The 19750-nt window shown below is 38.3% G+C and overlaps 2 protein-coding genes across 4 annotated transcripts in view; both read right to left on the reverse strand.

Moving 5' to 3' along the window:
* Positions 1–1927: 1927 nt before the first annotated feature.
* On the reverse strand, positions 1928–12640 carry LOC122089077 (protein argonaute 4A-like). Of its 3 annotated transcripts, none has more exons than XM_042658520.1 (23): positions 12495–12640; positions 10849–11110; positions 10521–10726; positions 10213–10437; positions 9998–10134; positions 9812–9909; positions 9627–9724; positions 9268–9451; positions 9062–9178; positions 8840–8947; positions 8627–8689; positions 8434–8547; positions 8196–8361; positions 8007–8119; positions 7763–7900; positions 7160–7290; positions 6919–6984; positions 4721–4784; positions 4488–4599; positions 4289–4362; positions 3902–3996; positions 3773–3804; positions 1928–2421 (listed from the first exon to the last, which is right to left on the reverse strand). In XM_042658520.1, exons 2-23 carry the CDS (start codon positions 11098–11100, stop codon positions 2246–2248), a joined length of 2769 nt encoding a protein of 922 aa, XP_042514454.1. In that variant the 5' UTR covers positions 11101–11110; positions 12495–12640; the 3' UTR covers positions 1928–2245. The 3 variants fall into 3 exon arrangements, with proteins under 3 accessions (XP_042514454.1, XP_042514453.1, XP_042514455.1); XM_042658519.1 differs by having other exon boundaries at positions 12488–12640; XM_042658521.1 differs by lacking the exon at positions 12495–12640 and adding an exon at positions 12267–12406.
* Positions 12641–16586: 3946 nt separating this feature from the next.
* Positions 16587–19750, reverse strand: part of LOC122089209 (myb family transcription factor PHL7-like) — a 21499-nt gene continuing 18335 nt past the window's right edge. Inside the window, exons 3-7 of the mRNA XM_042658764.1 lie at positions 17973–18049; positions 17836–17878; positions 17654–17711; positions 17456–17525; positions 16587–17233 (exon numbers count right to left, since the gene is read on the reverse strand). Coding sequence (XP_042514698.1) covers positions 16829–17233; positions 17456–17525; positions 17654–17711; positions 17836–17878; positions 17973–18049 — 653 coding nt within the window. The 3' untranslated portion in view covers positions 16587–16828. The remainder of the gene's footprint in view (positions 17234–17455; positions 17526–17653; positions 17712–17835; positions 17879–17972; positions 18050–19750) is intronic.

The raw sequence follows: 19750 nt of genomic DNA on the forward strand, positions 1-19750 counted from the left end.
ACGGAAACATAAACAGAGGTGATTTCCACCTTACATGAGTAGGGAGGTCATTTCGCCCCTGACTCGAATCCTCTCCCACTACTGGGAGTCTCAAGGTGCATCCAACGGCTAGGAAGATCAGACCTAGGTGCACCCCCATGTGTTGGGAGTGTGTTCCCAAGTCTTCCGGTCGAATGCCACTAACTTAAGAGGTTCTGAATTCCCAAGGCCACACTACATTTCAAACTTCTTTTTTCTTACTAATAATAATAACCGAACAATGACTATAGTTTCCAAAATCTTTTCAGATTGTAGTCATATTCCCACTAGCTTGATGGTTTTCAGCCTTTAAGAATCCCACATTTTTGAATGTAACAAGAAGGACCCATTTGTTCAAAGGATTAAAAAAAAAGGTGAAAAACTTGTGAAAATGAGTCTCACCTGTTGTATATTGTTCTTCCTACTAAGGGTGTCAATTGGGGGCGGTTCAGTTTGATTTCGATCGGGATCAATCAATTTCGATCTAGGAATAAGGGAGATCAAAATCAATCCGTTAAGAAACTTCGATTTTAGATCGATTTCAGTTTTGACCCAGATTGATTTCGATTTATTTCGATTTTTAAATATCGGATTGATACCAGTTTAGATCTCTTTATTATTTGACTTGAACACACTCCCATGTGTTGGGAGTGTGTTCCCAAATCTTTCGATCGAATACCACTAACTGAAGAGGTTCTGAATTCCCAAGGCCACACTGCATTTCAAGCTTCTTTTTTCTTACTAATAATAATAACCGAACAATGACTATAGTTTCCAAAATCTTTTCAGATTGTAGTCATATTCCCACTAGCTTGATGGTTTTCAGCCTTTAAGAATCCCACATTTTTGAATGTAACAAGAAGGACCCATTTGTTCAAAGGATTAAAAAAAAAGGTGAAAAACTTGTGAAAATTGGTCTCACTTGTTGTATATTGTTCTTCCTACTAAGGGTGTCAATTGGGGGCGGTTCAGTTTGATTTCGATCGGGATCAATCAATTTCGATCTAGGAATAAGGGAGATCAAAATCAATTCGTTAAGGAACTTTGATATTCGATCGATTTCAGTTTTGATCCAGTTTGATTTCGATTTATTTCAATTTTTCAACATCGGATTGATACCAATTTAGATCTCTTTATTATTGGACTTGAACATCTTAAATTTATGATTAAATCATGTTTTATCATTGTGATGAGAAGATAACTAATATTGAAACCGATAGATTACTATTTACTAAAAGGATAATTAATATCGAAATCACAAAATAAACCTTATTATCCAATCATTCATTTAACTATCTATCTAATTAGTGAACAAGAAAATCAATGGAAGCATTACAATACAAATCAATCTCTCTATTCATAACCTCATATTCATTAATTTGTAACAATTCCCCTTACAGTAAAAAATAGTCTCACTAATATTGTAAAAAAAAGATAATCAATTCCCCAATTTGTAATCTCATAATCATTTATTTTCTATCGGTTTCATTCGATTTGGTTTCAATTTGATTATTGATCGATTCGATTTTCAACCATCCCAACATACCTCAGTCCAAAACCCAATCCAATAAGAATCAATTTGATTCAATCCAGATTTTTTCGATCAATTTCAATCAATTTTATCGGTTCGGGTTAGGTTTTGACACCCCTACTTCCTACTTCCAATCTAGGAAGAACCTGCAAGAAACCAAAACTTTCCATAACTTTTATACAAGACAAGCCAATCCATTGCAATGTCATGAAATTTAGCATCCATCATATACATGTGTACAGAAATGGACCTACGGCTACAAAGAAACTTATCTTCAATGATCTCCACTTGACTCAAGGGGAGAAGGTCAATAGAAAAAAAAATCTTTGCCATTTTATCATTCAACTCAACAATGAAAAAAAAAAAAACAAAATTAAATTAGAGTCGAAGTGAAGCAACCATATCAACTAAGACTACACAATACATCCTTCAGAGGTACAAGTGAAAAGTAAGGGATATTAACAACTGACCACTCTAGCCTATAAAATCTGAAAACAAAATCTACCACCAAAACCCTTGTATAATAGGTCAAAATACATGCCAAAACAAAGATGAGTCGGACGGCCACTTCACCTTCCCCATAAAAAGGTTAGAGTAACAGACTAAAGACCCAAGTACATATACCATTTCTATTGTAAGGAAAAAAAAAAAAAAAGCAGGAAAAAATAAGCTAGCAGGGCATTTGTAGTTCCCACTTTAGCAGAAGAACATGGAACTGGATACGTTCTGATGCAGTCTAGGCAATTCAGGTACTGGCACAGCTCCCGCAGATGTTACCCCACCATGGCCTGAGGACGTCTCTGACATGTCATCAAACTTAATGAATTGAGACACCTGAGTGGCTGCCAAGTGTGCATAGCATATTGGAGCAACTGCATTAAAAACATAATCAAAATTTTCAGTACCGACCCAACAACATTTTACCCCAAGGCTGCATTTGAAATAAACTCTTACAAACAAGACAAGGTTTTGTGCATGGTCACAGCACACAAAGACGACGGTCCACATGAAATACCTGGACTAACCCCACCCCCCAACCCCCCACATTTACAAATTGGCTTCCACAGCCGTACAATATGTCCTCCTTAAATTGTTTTTGAACACCATGGAACACAAGATACCAGCACTTCTCTTCCTCAAACTTGAATTAAAGCCCTTTTACAGATCCTATATTTTGTTTCAAGAAAATATTTTTCCTCATTTTTAATCCAATACAACTTTTTTGCTTCTAAAAAAATTTCCTGGGGAGCATTTTCTGTGAAGCCTCATGGATCCAAGTCCTCTGTAGCTCGACACATAGTGTAGCGCAGATCCAAGGGCTCCATGCAGCCCAAGGTGCTCCTAGCCCTTGGACTGGGCCACACACCATGTCATGCTACAGGGGATCCACACGCAAAGCCTCATATATGAATAGCTGCCAACCGGCTGCTGCAAAAGCAATGAGCAGTGCAACTTCATGGCAAGAAAACAAATAATAGAAATGACTTGGATAAGAAAACAAATGAATGAATAATGAATTAACAGGAGTCATGGCAATTGCATAACGGTCAACACATGCTTCATCTAGCTGACTTTACTTGGAACTGGAACAAGACTTAAGTTTCATAAGCTTTTGCTATTACCACTCTCATCTACCACTATCCCTTCAAGTGACGGTCCAAGGAGGAATTGCAATGCAACAAACCTAGATTGAAAAAGGTTCCCATAACTTCCAAACAAAAAGATATTGATCAACACCATAACTCCCTAAGCAGTACCAAATGGGAACCAAACACCTCATAAATTCCACCACATCACAGGCAAATATCCCATTTTAAGACTAGAAGACAAGGCAATGCATTCATCAGTTAAACCAACGCTCCTAAGAACCACTTGAGGTCAGGCTGGTCAGCCAAATGAATACTACAGTACAAAGTGATATGGGGAAAATTGCAAAGTGTTGACAGATCAATGGGAAGCACAAGATGACCTGGGTTAAAGCGTAACAAGGTTGTGTTTCGTGGGATAACAGGTCGGAATCAAAATTACTCTAGTATTGTTTTTCTTCCCAAGCAACCCTTGATCCTTGATGAACCAGACTAACCCATTTCAAATGCATGAACAAGACAAAATGATCGCTGTTCCATTGATGGAAGTTATCCACAACCAAATACACCCCCATTCATATGGGCTTCAAGTCCTAAGAGTGCTTGAGCATTTAGAAAGGAAGGAATTTTGCATTACCTACGGAAACGGCAGTTGTGCTACGCTGATACCTGCAAATTTAAGAGAAACAGGCAATTATCTTAGCATAAAACCCACTACACAATGAAATCACTAGATAATGAATGGGTAATCATGAGATCCACTTACACATATGACAGAGAATGTACAAGTTCCTGCATATCATCAGGTGAATAGCCAATTTCATCATACAGAACATGGTAATGCGTTGGCCGAGTTGTCCCCTGCACAGAGAAATGTCCATCCAAATTATTTAACTCTTTTAACAGTTCTCCTTTTACCATAGCCAAGACATAAATAGATGTGTCAGTGAAGTCTCATCTGTTGCCAAGACATTTCATTCTGAAATGAGTGACACTCATGAGTACCAAGAAGCAACCAACAATTCCAATCAATAGGTTCAGGTATTACTCAAAATCCAATCCTGGCAAAGGAGAAAGTCCATAAAACTGGAAATAATATCCAGTGCATGGAAGTAAAAATTAAGGAGAAATCTGGTCCATTTCAACTACTCACAATCATCCCAGCATGTGAACACATATAAAAATCATTATTGCGTGGATGACCAACTTTGTTGTCAATGACGGTACCTGCAGATAACAAAATAAAGAGATGGATCAAACTCCATTCTTTTTGTGTGTGTGCGTGTCTAGGTGGGTGGGTGGGGGGGGGGGGTGGTGGTCTCCTAAACACAATCATTACAACTTTTGCTAACCAGGAGGGACGTTATCAGGAGATCCAGGCTGGAAGAATTTTGTATGGTGGTTCTTCTGAGCAACAATTACCACAAACTTGGGGGACCACGACTCATCAAGAAACTTACATGCCTGCAATAGTAAAAGATAAGTGAAGACAGCTTCAACATAATAGATTCATGAGCTAACCGAAAAATATTATTTCTTTTCCACTTTGCAACTAATAATAAGGCAGTCATTTCAGGAAAATAACCTCTATAATCTGATCCAATTCAATATTCAAGACTTGATTGAACTGTGATTCACTGACCCCATCCCTGAAACCAACACATTGAGATCATCAAACATTCAGAGTCAATATAAGTGGAGTTTCAACTCCCAAATAGCACCTAAGATGGTAACAAATCAAAACGAAAATATTATGAACACATTTTACTGTCTACATTAAAAGCACATCAAATAAGGTGATTTTTGTTGGAGAGTTTCAAAACAACTCTTTTCTTTTGTATAAGTTCTTTGTTACTAGTGAAGCATGTGAGCTAAAATTTAGTCCCACATTGGGAACTTGTAAAAGTTTCTTTGGGTATATATTAGGAATCAGTCTTTAAAGGACATAGGGTTCCTTGGAGAGAAGTCTCTCACTCTCTCATGTGAGGGGGTTGTCAGGGTGCTTTTTCAATCACGTGTGCCAAGCCGAGCCGAGCCGAGTCGAGCCAGACCGGACCATGGCCGGGGTATAGATGTGGGTCCTCCTTTCCTTTAATTTTTAGTCAATTTTTTTTTGCTCCAAAATTCAAAATTTCAAATGGAACCAAAAAACAAATTCCATGAATGTGAATGTGAATGTGAGGCATACACTATACATAAACTTACTTATCAGTACATGTATATTATACAAGGGACACACCCATACGTATGGATACATACATACTCTGACACCTATACGTTTGTTCATACACTGTAGAGAACAAATACATCCTATGTAGGAAAGGACACATACATGTACATATAGGTACAGGTAGACAGACGTACATGTACATTTAGGTCTATAAATACCCAGTGCCTACGGGCAAGAAAACCGCAACAAATCCAGAGAGAAATTCGTGGGCTACAATGTCTGTCTTGTACACTGTCATACCAAATATGTTTCTGTACTATATTCCAGTCCATTTCTTCTTCTTTTCTCTCTTGAGTTCTTAGTATAGCTTACGGGCACCTTTTCTTAATCACACTTAGGAGTGCAACCTTTGTGATTAGGGGGTAATTTATCTTGGAGGTAAAAGAGTGGGTCAACCTTGTATGTACAAATTAAGAGCTCTTTAACACCTTAAGGAGAGTATATACATACGACTTCACCCTACTGTACATGTGTACAGAATTTTCTACTACTTCAACTACTGTGCATGATCTCTACAACATACAAGGACTACATCAGCTCAAGGTTTGTACATTATTTACCGTTTCATTATAGACAAGTCCAACACTGCCCATTTTTATTCTTTTACAACAATTTTGTAGGTAATCAAAGAATCTCAGTCATGCATATCAAAGCCTAAGAAGAGGACTGAGAATCAACTTCAGAAAAATAAAATAAAATAAGATAAGAAGTTTTTTTTACCTGGACCCAACCTATCCCCCTTCTCCTCTAATCTTTCTGTTTATTTTTCATCTTTATTTTGGTTACTAGTTTCCTGTGACACCTTCAAATCTGGATTTCTGGATAGCAAGTTTCTTGGAGATTCTATCAGCTACTGGAATATCGATACTACTGTAAGGTTGGTTCTAACTTGGAACACTCCTACATTACTCAGAAGCCTCTATCCAAGCAGAACCTAGGTCAGAGAAAGCTATGAACCCAGAAGCCAAAACATCATAAAGTGGAAAAACGAGTACAAAATGTAATGGGATATAGGTTATTTTTGGACAAAATGCAATGCAATACAACCATCTTCCACCGTTATACACCTTACGCATCACATAGGGAGTTATGTCCCACCATTCACTTGGTTCCACAAAGGAATGGGATAACTAAACTCCTTACGATCAAGCAACTTGTGCATCACGATAGGCCAAATAGGAAGGACTCATGAAGCCTTTTGCAAGAAAGTTTACAACCTAACCTACTAATGAAGTTCAAAACCTAAATAAATAAATAAATAAATTTGTGAATTGTGGCTTTGGAGTTTTTACTTTCTAAAGGGAGCAACTTTCTTATATAAAATGAAATGGAAGATAAAAGTACATTTAGATTCTATAAATAGCAAATCTTCAGTTATGGAAGACAGTTCCATCGTCTCCCATTTCGATAAGCAACATAACTTACTTATTTTCATCCTTGTGAGAAGGTCCCTTTGTCACTTGTCTTTTAATAGGCTTCAAGAGCTATGAAGGGTAACACTCACCAACAAGAATGCAAGAAAAGAATAACCTTCAAATTGGAAACTCAAATACCTGAAAATTATTATCTGATCAGGCTTCCTTTTCTGAGAACTCCCATAGAAGTCCAGCAAGAGTTCCCTAAAATTTCCAAAAAAAAAGAAGAAGAAGAAAAAGAAAAAGAAGCAACGTTATCTCTTCAGCAAACTACTAAGTTGAATTTTTAGAGACTTTCTACTGATGTTATTTTCACAAGTGAAACAAGACCAAAACTTACACTGTAGTAATTATATGAATTAGTCAGGGTGGAACTTACCGAATTATGCCTTCATCTTCAGTATCTGATACCCGCTTAAATAGATTATCGATCATTTCAACCTTTGGTGACTGTGTACGCACTGATGCCCTGTAGCGAGAAATCAATGGCCATTGTCTCGAACTGACAACCTATGAATTTCATAAAATAGAACCACCCAGTAAATAATCAAGGACGGTGACCATTAGCAAAAATATGCCCGCGGGGGGGGGGGGGGGGGATGGCAACTATCAACCTGTGCATATTCTGTCTGAAGCCATTAAACTAAAACATGACTCAAATTCGAGATGATTATTGAAACTGAAAAACAAATAGAAACATGAGAAAAGGAAGCACACAATGGCAGTGTGTAAATTCCAGAACACACCCTCTCACATCCCACCTGTGGAGTCGAAGTCCTCTCTCTTTCATAAAATGACCGCCCCTATTGGGTGATTCATAACCCTGTCCCCCCCCCCTCCTCTTATTGATTCAAAACCGCATCCTGGGATTGTAGCGAACCCTTCCACTAGAAAATATAAATACAACAGCTATGGAAGAAAAGGGGTTGCATAAAAAAGCAATCACATAAGCATGAGAATAAAATGAACAGAGGTATGTTACAGCAGCAATAGATGGCACATCAGACTGGCCAGGAGAGCCATGCGACACATCCATGCCAAGGATGATGGTGGGAGCCTTAGAGATCATAGGCATAGACGGAGACCTTTCAACTGATAGCAGGGAGTTCATACCACCAAGCTGCAGGGAAGTGAGCAAAATAAGCATGTAGAGGGTCAGTGGATGGAAGTCAACAAATAACACATGATAGGAGAAATTTAGCATCCATGAAGCAAGCACATCTTACTTTTGCATTGATCTTCAAGAGAACATTGGTAAGGTACTGATCATTGACCCTAGTAGGTGCAATGCACTGAGTTACAATTCCAAAGTCGGCAAGATTTTTCCGCTTCCAAGGACCTCACAGATCAAACAAACTCACTTATTAGGCAATGTCAAGACCCTAAGGTGCGCTATATGAGGAAAATCATCTCACCATAGACATCAGAGTTCTTCCTTTCTGGAAGAAGACAGAGAAGAAACTGGGGCAACCCAGGAAGCTCTGACTTTATCTGATCAAACATCTGTTCAACTCTAGAAATAGGAGAACCCCGTCTAGACTGAGGACTCTCTTCAAATACATTAAAAGGAGCTTCAATGTGCTGCAAAGACGGAGAGAATTGTTAATGAAGCACTCAACTCCAGTACACATGATACAAAACAAAATGACTCACAATTCCTTTCTGCTCCCCACATTTGATCATATCTCGAACAAGACCGCGGACATCACAACGAGCTGAGAAGTTCACAACAGCCCATCGTTGAATTGTCGAGGGCTCCACCAATTTCTACACAAAATTATGATTCAAATTTCAGAATTTGAAATGATTTAATTTCAAGAACCACTCCATGCACAAGAGACAACACCTTATTGTTGAAGTTCCACCGCCCATTGCGAGGCTGGAAGTCCTCTCCGCTCCCCACTTTTAACTGTACAAATTAATAAGTGATGGAACTCATCAGACAACATTTTAAGTGCTATAAATATATATATATATATATATATAAAGTGCCACCCATAATTCCTCAAAGAAACACAACCAAGTGGAGCAGAAAATAGGGAAAAAGTAAATAGCAAACCCTCGGAGCTGGCAGGACACGGCCTTCAACTTGCGTAAAATTAGTATTAATTGAAACACCACAGGCCCGTAGCATTGAGTCAGAATCATAATTGTTACTTTTAAGGGCCTGCCAGAAAGCAGCATAACAATTAACAACTTCACCATATCAAAATAAATGCAAATTACATAAACCGGGAAAAAAAATCACTGTAAATAGAAGAACGATATGACAGAAACCTACATCAGTCAAAACCCTCATCCTCTCTTGGGGTTTTTGTCGTGATTTCTCAACCAGTGAAGATCTTTGAAAAGTTGATAATGCTTTCGTATAGCGTTGCAAAGAAACCAACGAACAGAGCTGAAAAGTATTCAAACAAAGTTTACATCACAGACCACAAAATGCATATGTAAAAGGTTGTTCCTACAGAATAAAAGAGAGTCCTTCACCTCAATGGGGAAATAGGTGGGCCTCTTTGGTTTCCCAACATTTATACATGGCAATCTGTCAGAGTAGCGTAACTCTATATGACGATACTCCTTAAAATACTCATACACCGTCAGTTCAATGGTCTGTGGAGAGCCATTTCCGTCCCCATTCTCATCCCTTCCACCCTTCAGTTTGAGAGTGAACCTACAGCAGAAAGCAAATCACACTAACCCACAAACAACATATACCGGAAAAACATGTTGAATTACTTCTCACATGATCCCTAGATACTTATAATATAGTAACTATTTGATGAACTGAAATACCTCAGTACTACTGGAGGAAAGAAGATAATACAAACATAGAAGGAGAATCTTACAGCTGCTGATTACAGGGCAACTCACTCAATCCAGTGATTTTATACTCGGTATTAGAGGGACTAATCTTTACCCTCAGATTTTTTAGCGTTCGTTTTGCCTGTCAACAAAGACAATTGAAAAAAAAAATCCTGAGAAAAAGGTTCAGTTAGTTGAATGTCAAAGCTTGATCACCAGCACAGGTTACCTTCGCCCAGTCAACCTCCCCAGGGTTCCTAACTTTTTGGTTTGCAATTAGAAAATCCATCACTGGTCCTGGTTGTATTATCATTGTGGTAGATACATCTGCATTTGACGACACAACTGGTTAAAAAAAAAAAAAATGAAATGACATGATGGAGGATCAAGCTATGTTTCAGAAGTCAGAACACACCAATATTAAGAGATAAACCCCCTTGGGTGGCTCGAAAACTGGAATGGAATCCTCTGCAACCCAGCACACCACCTCCCAAGTCAGTGAAGTTCTTTGGATCATTGTGGAAGAAAGACTGGCGTACAAGAAGGCAGCCCCTATGGAAATACAGTATCAGTTTCATAAGATGGTAGCAACAAAATCTCCCACAATTGAAAAATATAGCATTAACTCACTGTTTTGCTGCATGTTGCCTCAGAATGATATCTAAGACTCTCAGGGCTTCCTGCGAGTTCTCTGACTCCTGTCCACGTAGAGCATTAGCAATGGACTGCATTGGGATTTTTGCTGCAAAACTAATCTCCACCTTAAATGTCTTAGACTGATATGGCCGCCTTAATCTTTTCCGATCAGTCTCATTAGGGCTTCCATTACCACCAGGACTTTCATTACCCGAAGCTCTGAAGGCCAAAAATCAATCAGAAAGTCAATGCAAAGCAAAGAACATGCTAGCAATAGAAGCTAGATTTCAAACAATCCCTACCTATTCGATGGCATATCCTGAAGCACAACAGTGAATTCAAGCTTGTTGGCAGGAAGAGCCCCAACTGTAAACAAGCTCTTTTCCCCATCATAAGCAAATTCCTTACCAGCTAGCTCAGACTCATAAGTGTCATGAACTCTGTCCATCACTCTTCTCCCAGTACCCTTTCCTTCTGCAGGACGACCATCTTCGTATAACACCGAAACCTGTCCCAAAAGAGAAGAAATTTGAATAATATGCTTGGAAATTGGAATTAGGCAAGATTCATTTTCCTATTTCAGCAAAATAAAATTCCAAAAAGTAGCCAGAACAAAAGACAAATACTTACACTGTAGTGGAAAAAGAATCCATTAACGTTGCTAACATTAACCTTGAAATGATTTGTTAACAATTGTATGGATTGCCCCTTTCTCCCAATACCAGTCCTGGCCATTGGGACTCGCTTGGGCTTTGAAGCCTTTGTTACAGCCTCGGATTTGACTTCTGTGTCCAATTTCTGTGGAACTATATTTGGTGGAATTGGTGGAGGTGGCGGTAGGGCCTCCGGGGGCCCTGTTCCTTCAGCATCAGAAGGGTCCATATCTTAAATCCTGAGCAGCAACCACAAGCAAAAGAGTCATAAAGAATGAACAGTTAGATAGATAAGAACAAAAAGAAACAGAAAAAAAAATATACAATATAAAGCAGAGACTGAGAAAAAAAATAATCATTAAAACCCTGAGCCGCTTGATAAAACATGGCCCCTTATTTGTAATGCAAAACCAAGATGAAGCTCCATCGGTAATGTTTGATGCTGTGCCACAGTAACAGCACCAATTTTTTTTAGCATCTAGTACTTGAAACACAGCTCAAGCCATGTCATGGCTCATGACACATTAGACTGTACAAAACAGCTTAACAAGAGAGAAAGTTTCCAATAAATTCAACAACATTATAAAAAAAACAGAATAAAGTTAGACAAGCCGTGCATGCAGAAGATAGACTGTCCAACATGAACAGAAAACACCATAGCAGAGTTCACAATGTACAAAAAACTACTGCATGTTAACAAACCGAAATAATACAAGAAATCTGAGCCAGAAAAACAACTGAACCATAGCACATGCCAAAAGACAACTGGAAGATAGACATGAGGAAAGAGCAAAAAATGACGGCAACCAAACACACAGAAAGAACAAACAATGACTGTAAGCAACATCAACAGACCCAAAAAGGAAAAGGCACAGGAGTACGCAAGCCAGAAAGCTCAAACAACTTAATAAAAAAAAAATGTTGAAGCAGAAACTGGAAAACCTAGACAATTCTTCACACCATAGAGAAACATAACAACATCAACAGACGCAAAAAGGAAAAAAAAACATAGGAGTACGGAAGCCAGAAAGCTCAAACAACTTAATAAAAAAAAATGTTGAAGCAGAAACTGAAAAAACCAAGGCAAATCTTCGCACCAGAGAGAAGCACAACAAACCCACCTCAGAAACAAACTCAAACTACTAGAGAATAGTAAAGAGCGTGTCAAAGGAAGGGGAAAATCAGAAGAAAACACCATGCAAGCTCAGCTCCGGGCACCCCCGAGAAAATATAAACCAAATCAAAGAGATTACCAACAAAAAAAAGCATCTAAACTCACTAAAACCAGTTCCTCAAGCAAACACAAACATCAAACCAGAGATAAATTTTAACAACTAAATCAACCGAAGAGAACCTTCAACTAGGGTATATAATCAGAGCTAGCTAGTACATTACACAATATCAGAACTTAAAAGCAGTAAAATCCACTTCTATTACTGCAATGCACTTCAAACCGAGAAAGATCGGCTCTATAGCGAGCCACAGAAGCCACCAAAATCACCGGAACAGAGCACAAACGACGTGAAAATCTTCAGGAAATCAGATAAAATAAAATCAAATCAAATCAAATATTAAATCAAATAACCTCCCTAACCTATATTAACTAAGTGACAGACCTTGCACCTGGAGACTAGAAAGCGACGAACGAAAACCCTAAAAAACCCTCGTCGACTCCTCGTCTCGTCTCGTCTTCTTTGCGTCTCTTCCTGATTCCCGAAGTCTCTCAACACTCTCACAACCGCTAACAACTTCTCACTTGGTTGCTTCTCTTAACTAGTTGCACTCAACCTTACGAACGGACCTTCCCTCCATGCCACGTCAGATCCAAATGCACGCCTCCTTAGGTTATGTTTTGTAGCCAAGAGAAGTACAGATAAGGAAAAAGAACGGGAAAAAAATCGTCTGTTTTTCTTCATCCATGTTTTTCTTGTTTTGCTACCTTCAGAAGGCGACATGTGGCATTACTTTAAGTGAACGACCAAGATTGAATTAAAAACCAAACTGGATGCAATAATCCTCACCCAACTGAATTAATCTTGACCGTTGATGACACGTGTCATCTTCTGCAACTAGCAAAACACAAGAAAAATGGAGAAGGAAAAAACAGACGATTTTTATCCGAAAAAGAATCTAAAAACTGAAGAGAAAAGAGAAAGACAAAAAATTGTGAGAAAATAAAAAAGTATGTATATTTAGTTACTTAAAAAAAAAATTTAAAAAAATTTAAATTTTAAAAGAAAAATAGAGATATCGAAATCATTGTGTAATCATTCATTTTTTATCTTATTATTTTTTCATATTTTCTCATACTTTCTTGTATTTTTAATAAGAAATTTTTTGTGAAAACAAAAGATAAGAGGAATTTTGAATTTAAAATGAAGAATCTTTTCTTTTATGAAGACATATCAAATGCAAAGAAAAATTTTTAATCAAAGAAAAAATGTATAAAAAATATTTTTTTTTCTTTTTTTTTTTTCTTCTCTTAATTACCAAACATAGCGTTCGTCCATTCATTAGCATTTCCTAATTTTAAGCTATCTTTGGATGTCAACCAAAGAAAAGAAAAAACTATCCGGACGACTTTTAAATGTGAGCTCATATGAGGACGGTTTCATCTTCTGAATTTCTGTTTTTCCTGGTACAGTAATTACGTAGGGTTACAGGGAATATTCTAATCTGACGGTGAAATTTGGATTGATCGCCCATGAGGAAGCTGACGTGGTTTTATTGTACGGTATATGATGGGAATTAATTATGACGGTTGATTTGATATCAAAAACAGTTAGATGCTTAATCGTATCCAAAGGACATTTGGAATTAATTACGACGGTTGATTTGGTAACAAATACAGGTATCCAAAGGACATTTTCCCGCGTTTGGTATGTGTACGGCCATGGCGAGAAACCCGAGAATGGACAGTTGTAATTCCTGCTTTAAGGAGCACGTATTAAAAATGGAAAGTCATTTGGGAAAATATATATACATATGAAATGACGATAATGCCCCACTTTGGAAGTAGTTAGAGAGATGAGTTCACTTCCAAGTCTCCAAGTCCAAGTCTCCAACTCGAAACTCCAACTCCAAGGAGAGAGAATGGAGGGGAATGGGTACTCTGATTTCTGACAGCTGTGGGACTGGCGCACTACGCATAGTGCGTCATTTAAGTTGGGAAACCGTACAAGATATGGATTGCACGTTTTGTCCGTTATGTGGGATCAATAGCACTTCCTTTTGCTTTCTGTTTTTTTTCTTGGGTAATAAATAGCACCCGTTATGTCAATGGTTATCGTTACCCATTAATAAAAACGGGTTATACCCAAATCCATTTCATCCAAATTTGGCTATTGGGATGAAACTTGCAAGTATGCCAGGAAGAGGAGGGCCAGCCAAGCTGCAAGTTTTTTAGGATAGGGTTGGATTTGAACGTGGTTTTGTACTCCTTAAATATTTGTTGGTTGTAGCCTGTAAGAGGGAGAGTTTTCTATCTAGGAGCGTGACTCCTGCTCCAACATGTGAATCAATAGGAGCATTCATGGAAGCAACTATAGATGTGGAATTTTGGTTTTCATGAGGGGTGTAAGCTAGTCATTTCATAAGGGCATGTATGTGGATGTAGCCCCTCACTCCCATGGAGAGTCATTTTTCCCAAAAAATATGAGAAAAAGAACATTTCTCACTTGGCTTCTATGCCAACATGAGGGCTAATGAGGGGCGCACATGGGCATCAATAAGGATGGGGTTTTTGTATTTCATAGGGGTAGGGGTATCATTTTATCCTTCTCTATATCTAGGCAGAGGGCTGCAGAACTAGGGAGCATTCTTTTGTCCAAATAATATTTTGATTGGAAGTGTGTCTATCAAATCAATTAGTAATTTATTTGATATATTATTCACATTTCTTAATATTAATGATTTGTTTGTTCATAGGTTTTATCCTAAAACTTGTTCATGATTCAAGACAAAATTGGGTATTTTGTTCATATCATAGTCATATTGTATGTTATGAATTGATATTCTAGACACAAGTGTGAATGTGCATATGCATGTGTATATTGAAGTTGACTTCATGAGAATCTTGAATAAACACTAATAGTTCATTAAGGAAACACAATTCTCATTAATAACTTATAATTGGTCCTTATACCTAAGAGGTCATTATCATTACAATTAAACACCATGGAATTTGGTGTATCACCGGTGGATGGCTCTTAGATTATATATCACAGTGTCAAATTCATAGTATTTGATTGTGCACGAAAAAAGATATTTAACAAGGAATCCACTTCTCTCAAAGAAAGAATATCGAAAGATAATTTCTACATGACTGGACGGAATCCAGATCCTATGGCATGTTTTGTAAATTGTTTACAAGAGGTCTTGAAGTCCAATCAATGGTTCAGTTTCTCTATACATGGAACTTCGAAAAAATTAGGATATTTGATAGTAATAACTATTTTCATACAATTATATTATTAAATGGAGAGACTTGGTCACAATTAACGATTAATTTTGATGATATAATAGTTATATCTACTTTAACTGAGGATTATGGATATAATAAAAAAGAACAAAAAAAAAAGAACTAGGTCTCTCTCTCTCTCTCTCAAACACACACACACACACACACTCGGTTTTGGGGTAGTCTCTCCTTCTGTAAAAATCTTTAAGTATCTCTTTAACCTCTCTTTGTTTTTGTGAGTTAAGGTCTATGGCTTTGAACGCCAAAAATGTGAAGACTTCTTCAATGATCATGCAACGAGTTGCTACAAGAACGCTACGAGGTTCCCGCACTGTAGGAATCAGGAAGAGCTAAATTCTGTGTGGCATTGCATGTGTGGTGCTTGAGGTAACTATTTTCCTATCCATGAGATGGAAAGTTATGAATACCTTATACCCACAATAAGCATTATCTTAGATCTACTGAGATTAGATGATTAAAAAATTTCATTTATCCCTTGTGTTTCCAATCTATATTTTGGTTAGAGCCCAATTCTAATAAGGAAATTCTAATAGGATCTTACCACTTAACATGCGATCTCTTCAGCAAATATGATATCATTTTACATATAGTGATATCATGGAGAGGATTGGACATTCTCTCTCTCTCTCTCTCTCTCTCTCTCTCTCTATTATCTCCCCTCCTGTGAAGGTGGGAATGATCATGAACACCGGGCTTGGCCAGTGTTGAAAGAAATGAATCTCAACCAAGAGCTTTAGCGAAAACATTGGCTAGCTGATATGGTACAGGAAGAAAACATGTAATAAGGGAGCCATTAGCCGATTAGCGCCCTTTTTCACAGACAGAAAAATGATAGTCGGACATGTTTTGTTAAAGAAGATAAACCAGACCCATAATGAGATATAAAGTACTTCAGATAGTCATAAATAGAACGGATGTAAGAGGAGACTGAATACCCAAATCAAAACAAATATGTAATCCATGTGAGCTCTGCAGCAGCAACAGCCACGGACTGATATAGATAAAACCCAACATCAATGGGGAAGAAGAGCCACTAGGGTGTGGGAGAGGCCATGCCACAATATCGCTGTGGTGAACCCTTCTTTGCGGCAAGAAACCCTGGGACCCAAAAGCTGATGAGGTGATTGATATATATGTTGGTGTCCTAATACATGCAGGATGAGATTTCAGGGGTCTTGTAAGTTATTTTAATGTTGAATGTGATACTTAGGAGGTTGAGAAAATAGAATCAATAATGTCAAAAGAGAAAAAAGGAACTAGCTGATTTTTGTATCATATATAATTATAATTACAAATGGATTACAGGGTAAATTATACAAGCAAGATTAACAGCTGCCCTACCTAGTATTTGCAAAAGGCAATGAGCCATATGCATGTCTGGAAGATACATAAAAAATGAGATGCATGTATCAATTAGTAGCAACTACTTACCATTGACCAACCTACTGATAACTACTGTTGCAAGGATTGGTTAAGATCAAATCCCTCCTGTAACATTGGGCAGCTCTGGTGCATGTGGCACCTTATGCTCCAACACGGTTTCATTCTTCCCCTTGATCTCTGTCTCCACATCGAATCCAAACCCAACATCACTCCCATATAAGTCTTGATCCCACTGACCAATGAAATCAGGCTTTTTGTCTGTCCTAGGTGGGATCACGGAAGGAGCAGGATGCATTGACCCATCATCCACCCTCTGCTTCTTTAGAAGAGGAGAGGAGTCAAGTAGGGGATCCGGTGGGGACGGGGATGGCGTCTGCTTTTCCTCGGCCAAGGATGGCTCAGAGGCGCCTAGTGCACCACCTAGTTTTTGCTGTTCTTCAATGATCTTCTGCAAGTACTTTCCCTGAGCTTCAATTCTAAGTTGTAACTGTCTTTGCACCTGAGAGAGCCGCCAAAGTTCAGGGAGTCAACAGTGTCATTCTAAAAAAACCACAACTAATATACCTTTTATAACTGATGTGTCAGCTAGCATTAGCTTTCCATATCATAAATAAGTCATGACACATTCCATGTGCACTGTGTCCTGTTGTATCCATGGATATCTACAACTACCATAAAATAGACTTGAAATTATCATGGGCAACAGAAATTTAGGGCAAACCTCAAGCTGTTCATGAAGACGCTTTTGCACTTCCATCTGGATCTTCAGTGCCTCATTGATTTGTACCCCCCTGAAGGATGGAATGTATGTGTAATATTAGATGGAGTCATAAATTCAACAGCAAACTCTTAGTATAAATCCTAGATGGCTTGCTACATCCTTTTCAATGTGATCATATTAGAGAACAAAAATACCCACGGGGCAGAATCCATGCTAGAGAGGCTGTCGCCAGAATCTTTCTTCTCCTCTTTAGAACCTAAAGGCCAACAAACGTTCCACACACTTTCAGTCTTGATACACTAAAGATTAGATGGTAGGGTTGGATCTCAAAATTCAATGATTTTACTGTAGAATGAGCAGGGGGAGGTTGAGATCTTTACCGTCAGCCGGAGATTCTGGCAGGTATTTTGCGAGGCGGTATTTCTGCACAACAAAGAAGGGTTGCCAATTTCAGTGAAGCACAGTTATATATTTTGACAAGTCTTAAAACTGAGAAAATTTCAGAGAGATCATACACCTGTAAATGACTTTTCACATGATATATCGTAAGGCCGGGTACACCCATCACCCTCAAAACGCCCTTTGGTGTTGCTCCTGAAACAATTTGTAAGTACAAAAACCGTTAAGGAAAACATGACTACTTAAAAATGAAAATTCACAAAACAACCAAATTCACAAGACTTGATTCCTTAAAGAGAATTTTATAAAATAACACCGGTAATTGTCATATTGGCTTAAAATAAACCATAAACTTCAATGACTAATGAACATTTTAGTAGGGCTGGTTGGCATGAAAAAAAAAAAAAAAATCCTTTAAATGAACACTTTATCATGAACATGGGCAAAACAACACAGTCTGCAAGAAAAGCATACAAAACAAGATAATGTACAAAAGAATAAAGGCTCAACCCAAAACAAAGAAAGAGAGATAGACGATGATGTTTCACATAGAATTAAAGTAGGATGGATGAAGTGGAGAGGTGTGTCTGGGGTGTTGTGCGATCGATGTATTCCTCTAAAACTTAAAAGAAAGTTCTACAAGACAATCATAAGATCAGCTATGATGTATGGTGCGGAATGTTGGGTACTCAAGAAGAGTACTATAGATAAGTTGGGTGTGGCAGAGATGAGGATGTTGAGATGGACGTGCGGCAAGACTCTAAGAGATAAAGTGAGAAATGACTGGGTAAGAGCTAACTTGGGAGTTGCCCCGATTCAGGATAAGCTCAGAGAATGTCGATTAAGATGGTTGGGACATGTCGAAAGGACCCTTTGGATGCTCTAGTACAGGGGAGTGATCAGATCCAGACGGATGGAGCCAAAGGGCTCAGGGCAGGCCGAAAATGACCATTGACGAGTTGGTAAGGAGAGACATGTAAAAGCTAGGTCTAAACCCTAGTATGGCATCTAACAGAGCTGATTGGAAGGCAAAGATCATGGTTGTTGATTGTTCATAAGTGGGATGTCCCAGAGGTGTTGCAATGCTTTGTTTCTTCCCTCTCCTTACTTTCTCTCTCTCTCTCTCTCTCTCTCTCCTCTCCTTTATCTACTTTTCTTTTCCTTTGTTCTTATTCGGATCCATTTACCCAACCCTATTTAGTGGGAATAAGGTTGAGTTATGTTGTTGTTGTTGTTGTAGTAAATAGGATGACGGAAAGGAAACAGTACAAAACCAAGAGAGGGACCGCTCCTAGCCAATTCATCGGCTAGAGGTTTCACTATTGATGTTTTGAATAGAATGAGACAAAATAGAAGTTCCTGTCAGCCCAGTTCATCAAAAACCAGGAATTTCAGCACCAGTCCAAGAGAAACCTTAAGTAGACAGTACAATAGATAGAAACTTATCCCCACCAGCCCAAGGGTAAATCACACTTAGAACCCTCAGACTTCCGAGAAATTCAGATAACCTCCTGATGCAGTATCAAAGACCAAGAGGAGGAGGACCTGAGTTGTTCCTAGAATGACATTCCTTGAATCTTTAGGAATCCAGTGGAGTCAGAATCGTGGGGCTGGTCATGTAGTTATCTTTGCTTTGCTTTGGCTCTTATTGTTTAGTCCAAAACTATAATGAATATATGTACAGGTGCATGGCTGGACCAGCATGACCCGATCTGGATGCAAACCAAGAAGAGCCAGGTTCAAACTTGGATTCTGGTCCAATTAGTGCTGTTCAGGTAATTTGCATTTTAATTTCACTACATAGGAGTTAGGTACGTAGGAGATAGTTTCCTTGTTTGAGTTGTTTAGGGCCTATTTTGATAACTTCTCTATTTCACAGGAATGTTTGAGTCAGAT

This window comes from Macadamia integrifolia, chromosome 9 (genome assembly GCF_013358625.1).
Source record: "Macadamia integrifolia cultivar HAES 741 chromosome 9, SCU_Mint_v3, whole genome shotgun sequence".
Classification (NCBI taxonomy): Eukaryota; Viridiplantae; Streptophyta; class Magnoliopsida; order Proteales; family Proteaceae; genus Macadamia; species Macadamia integrifolia.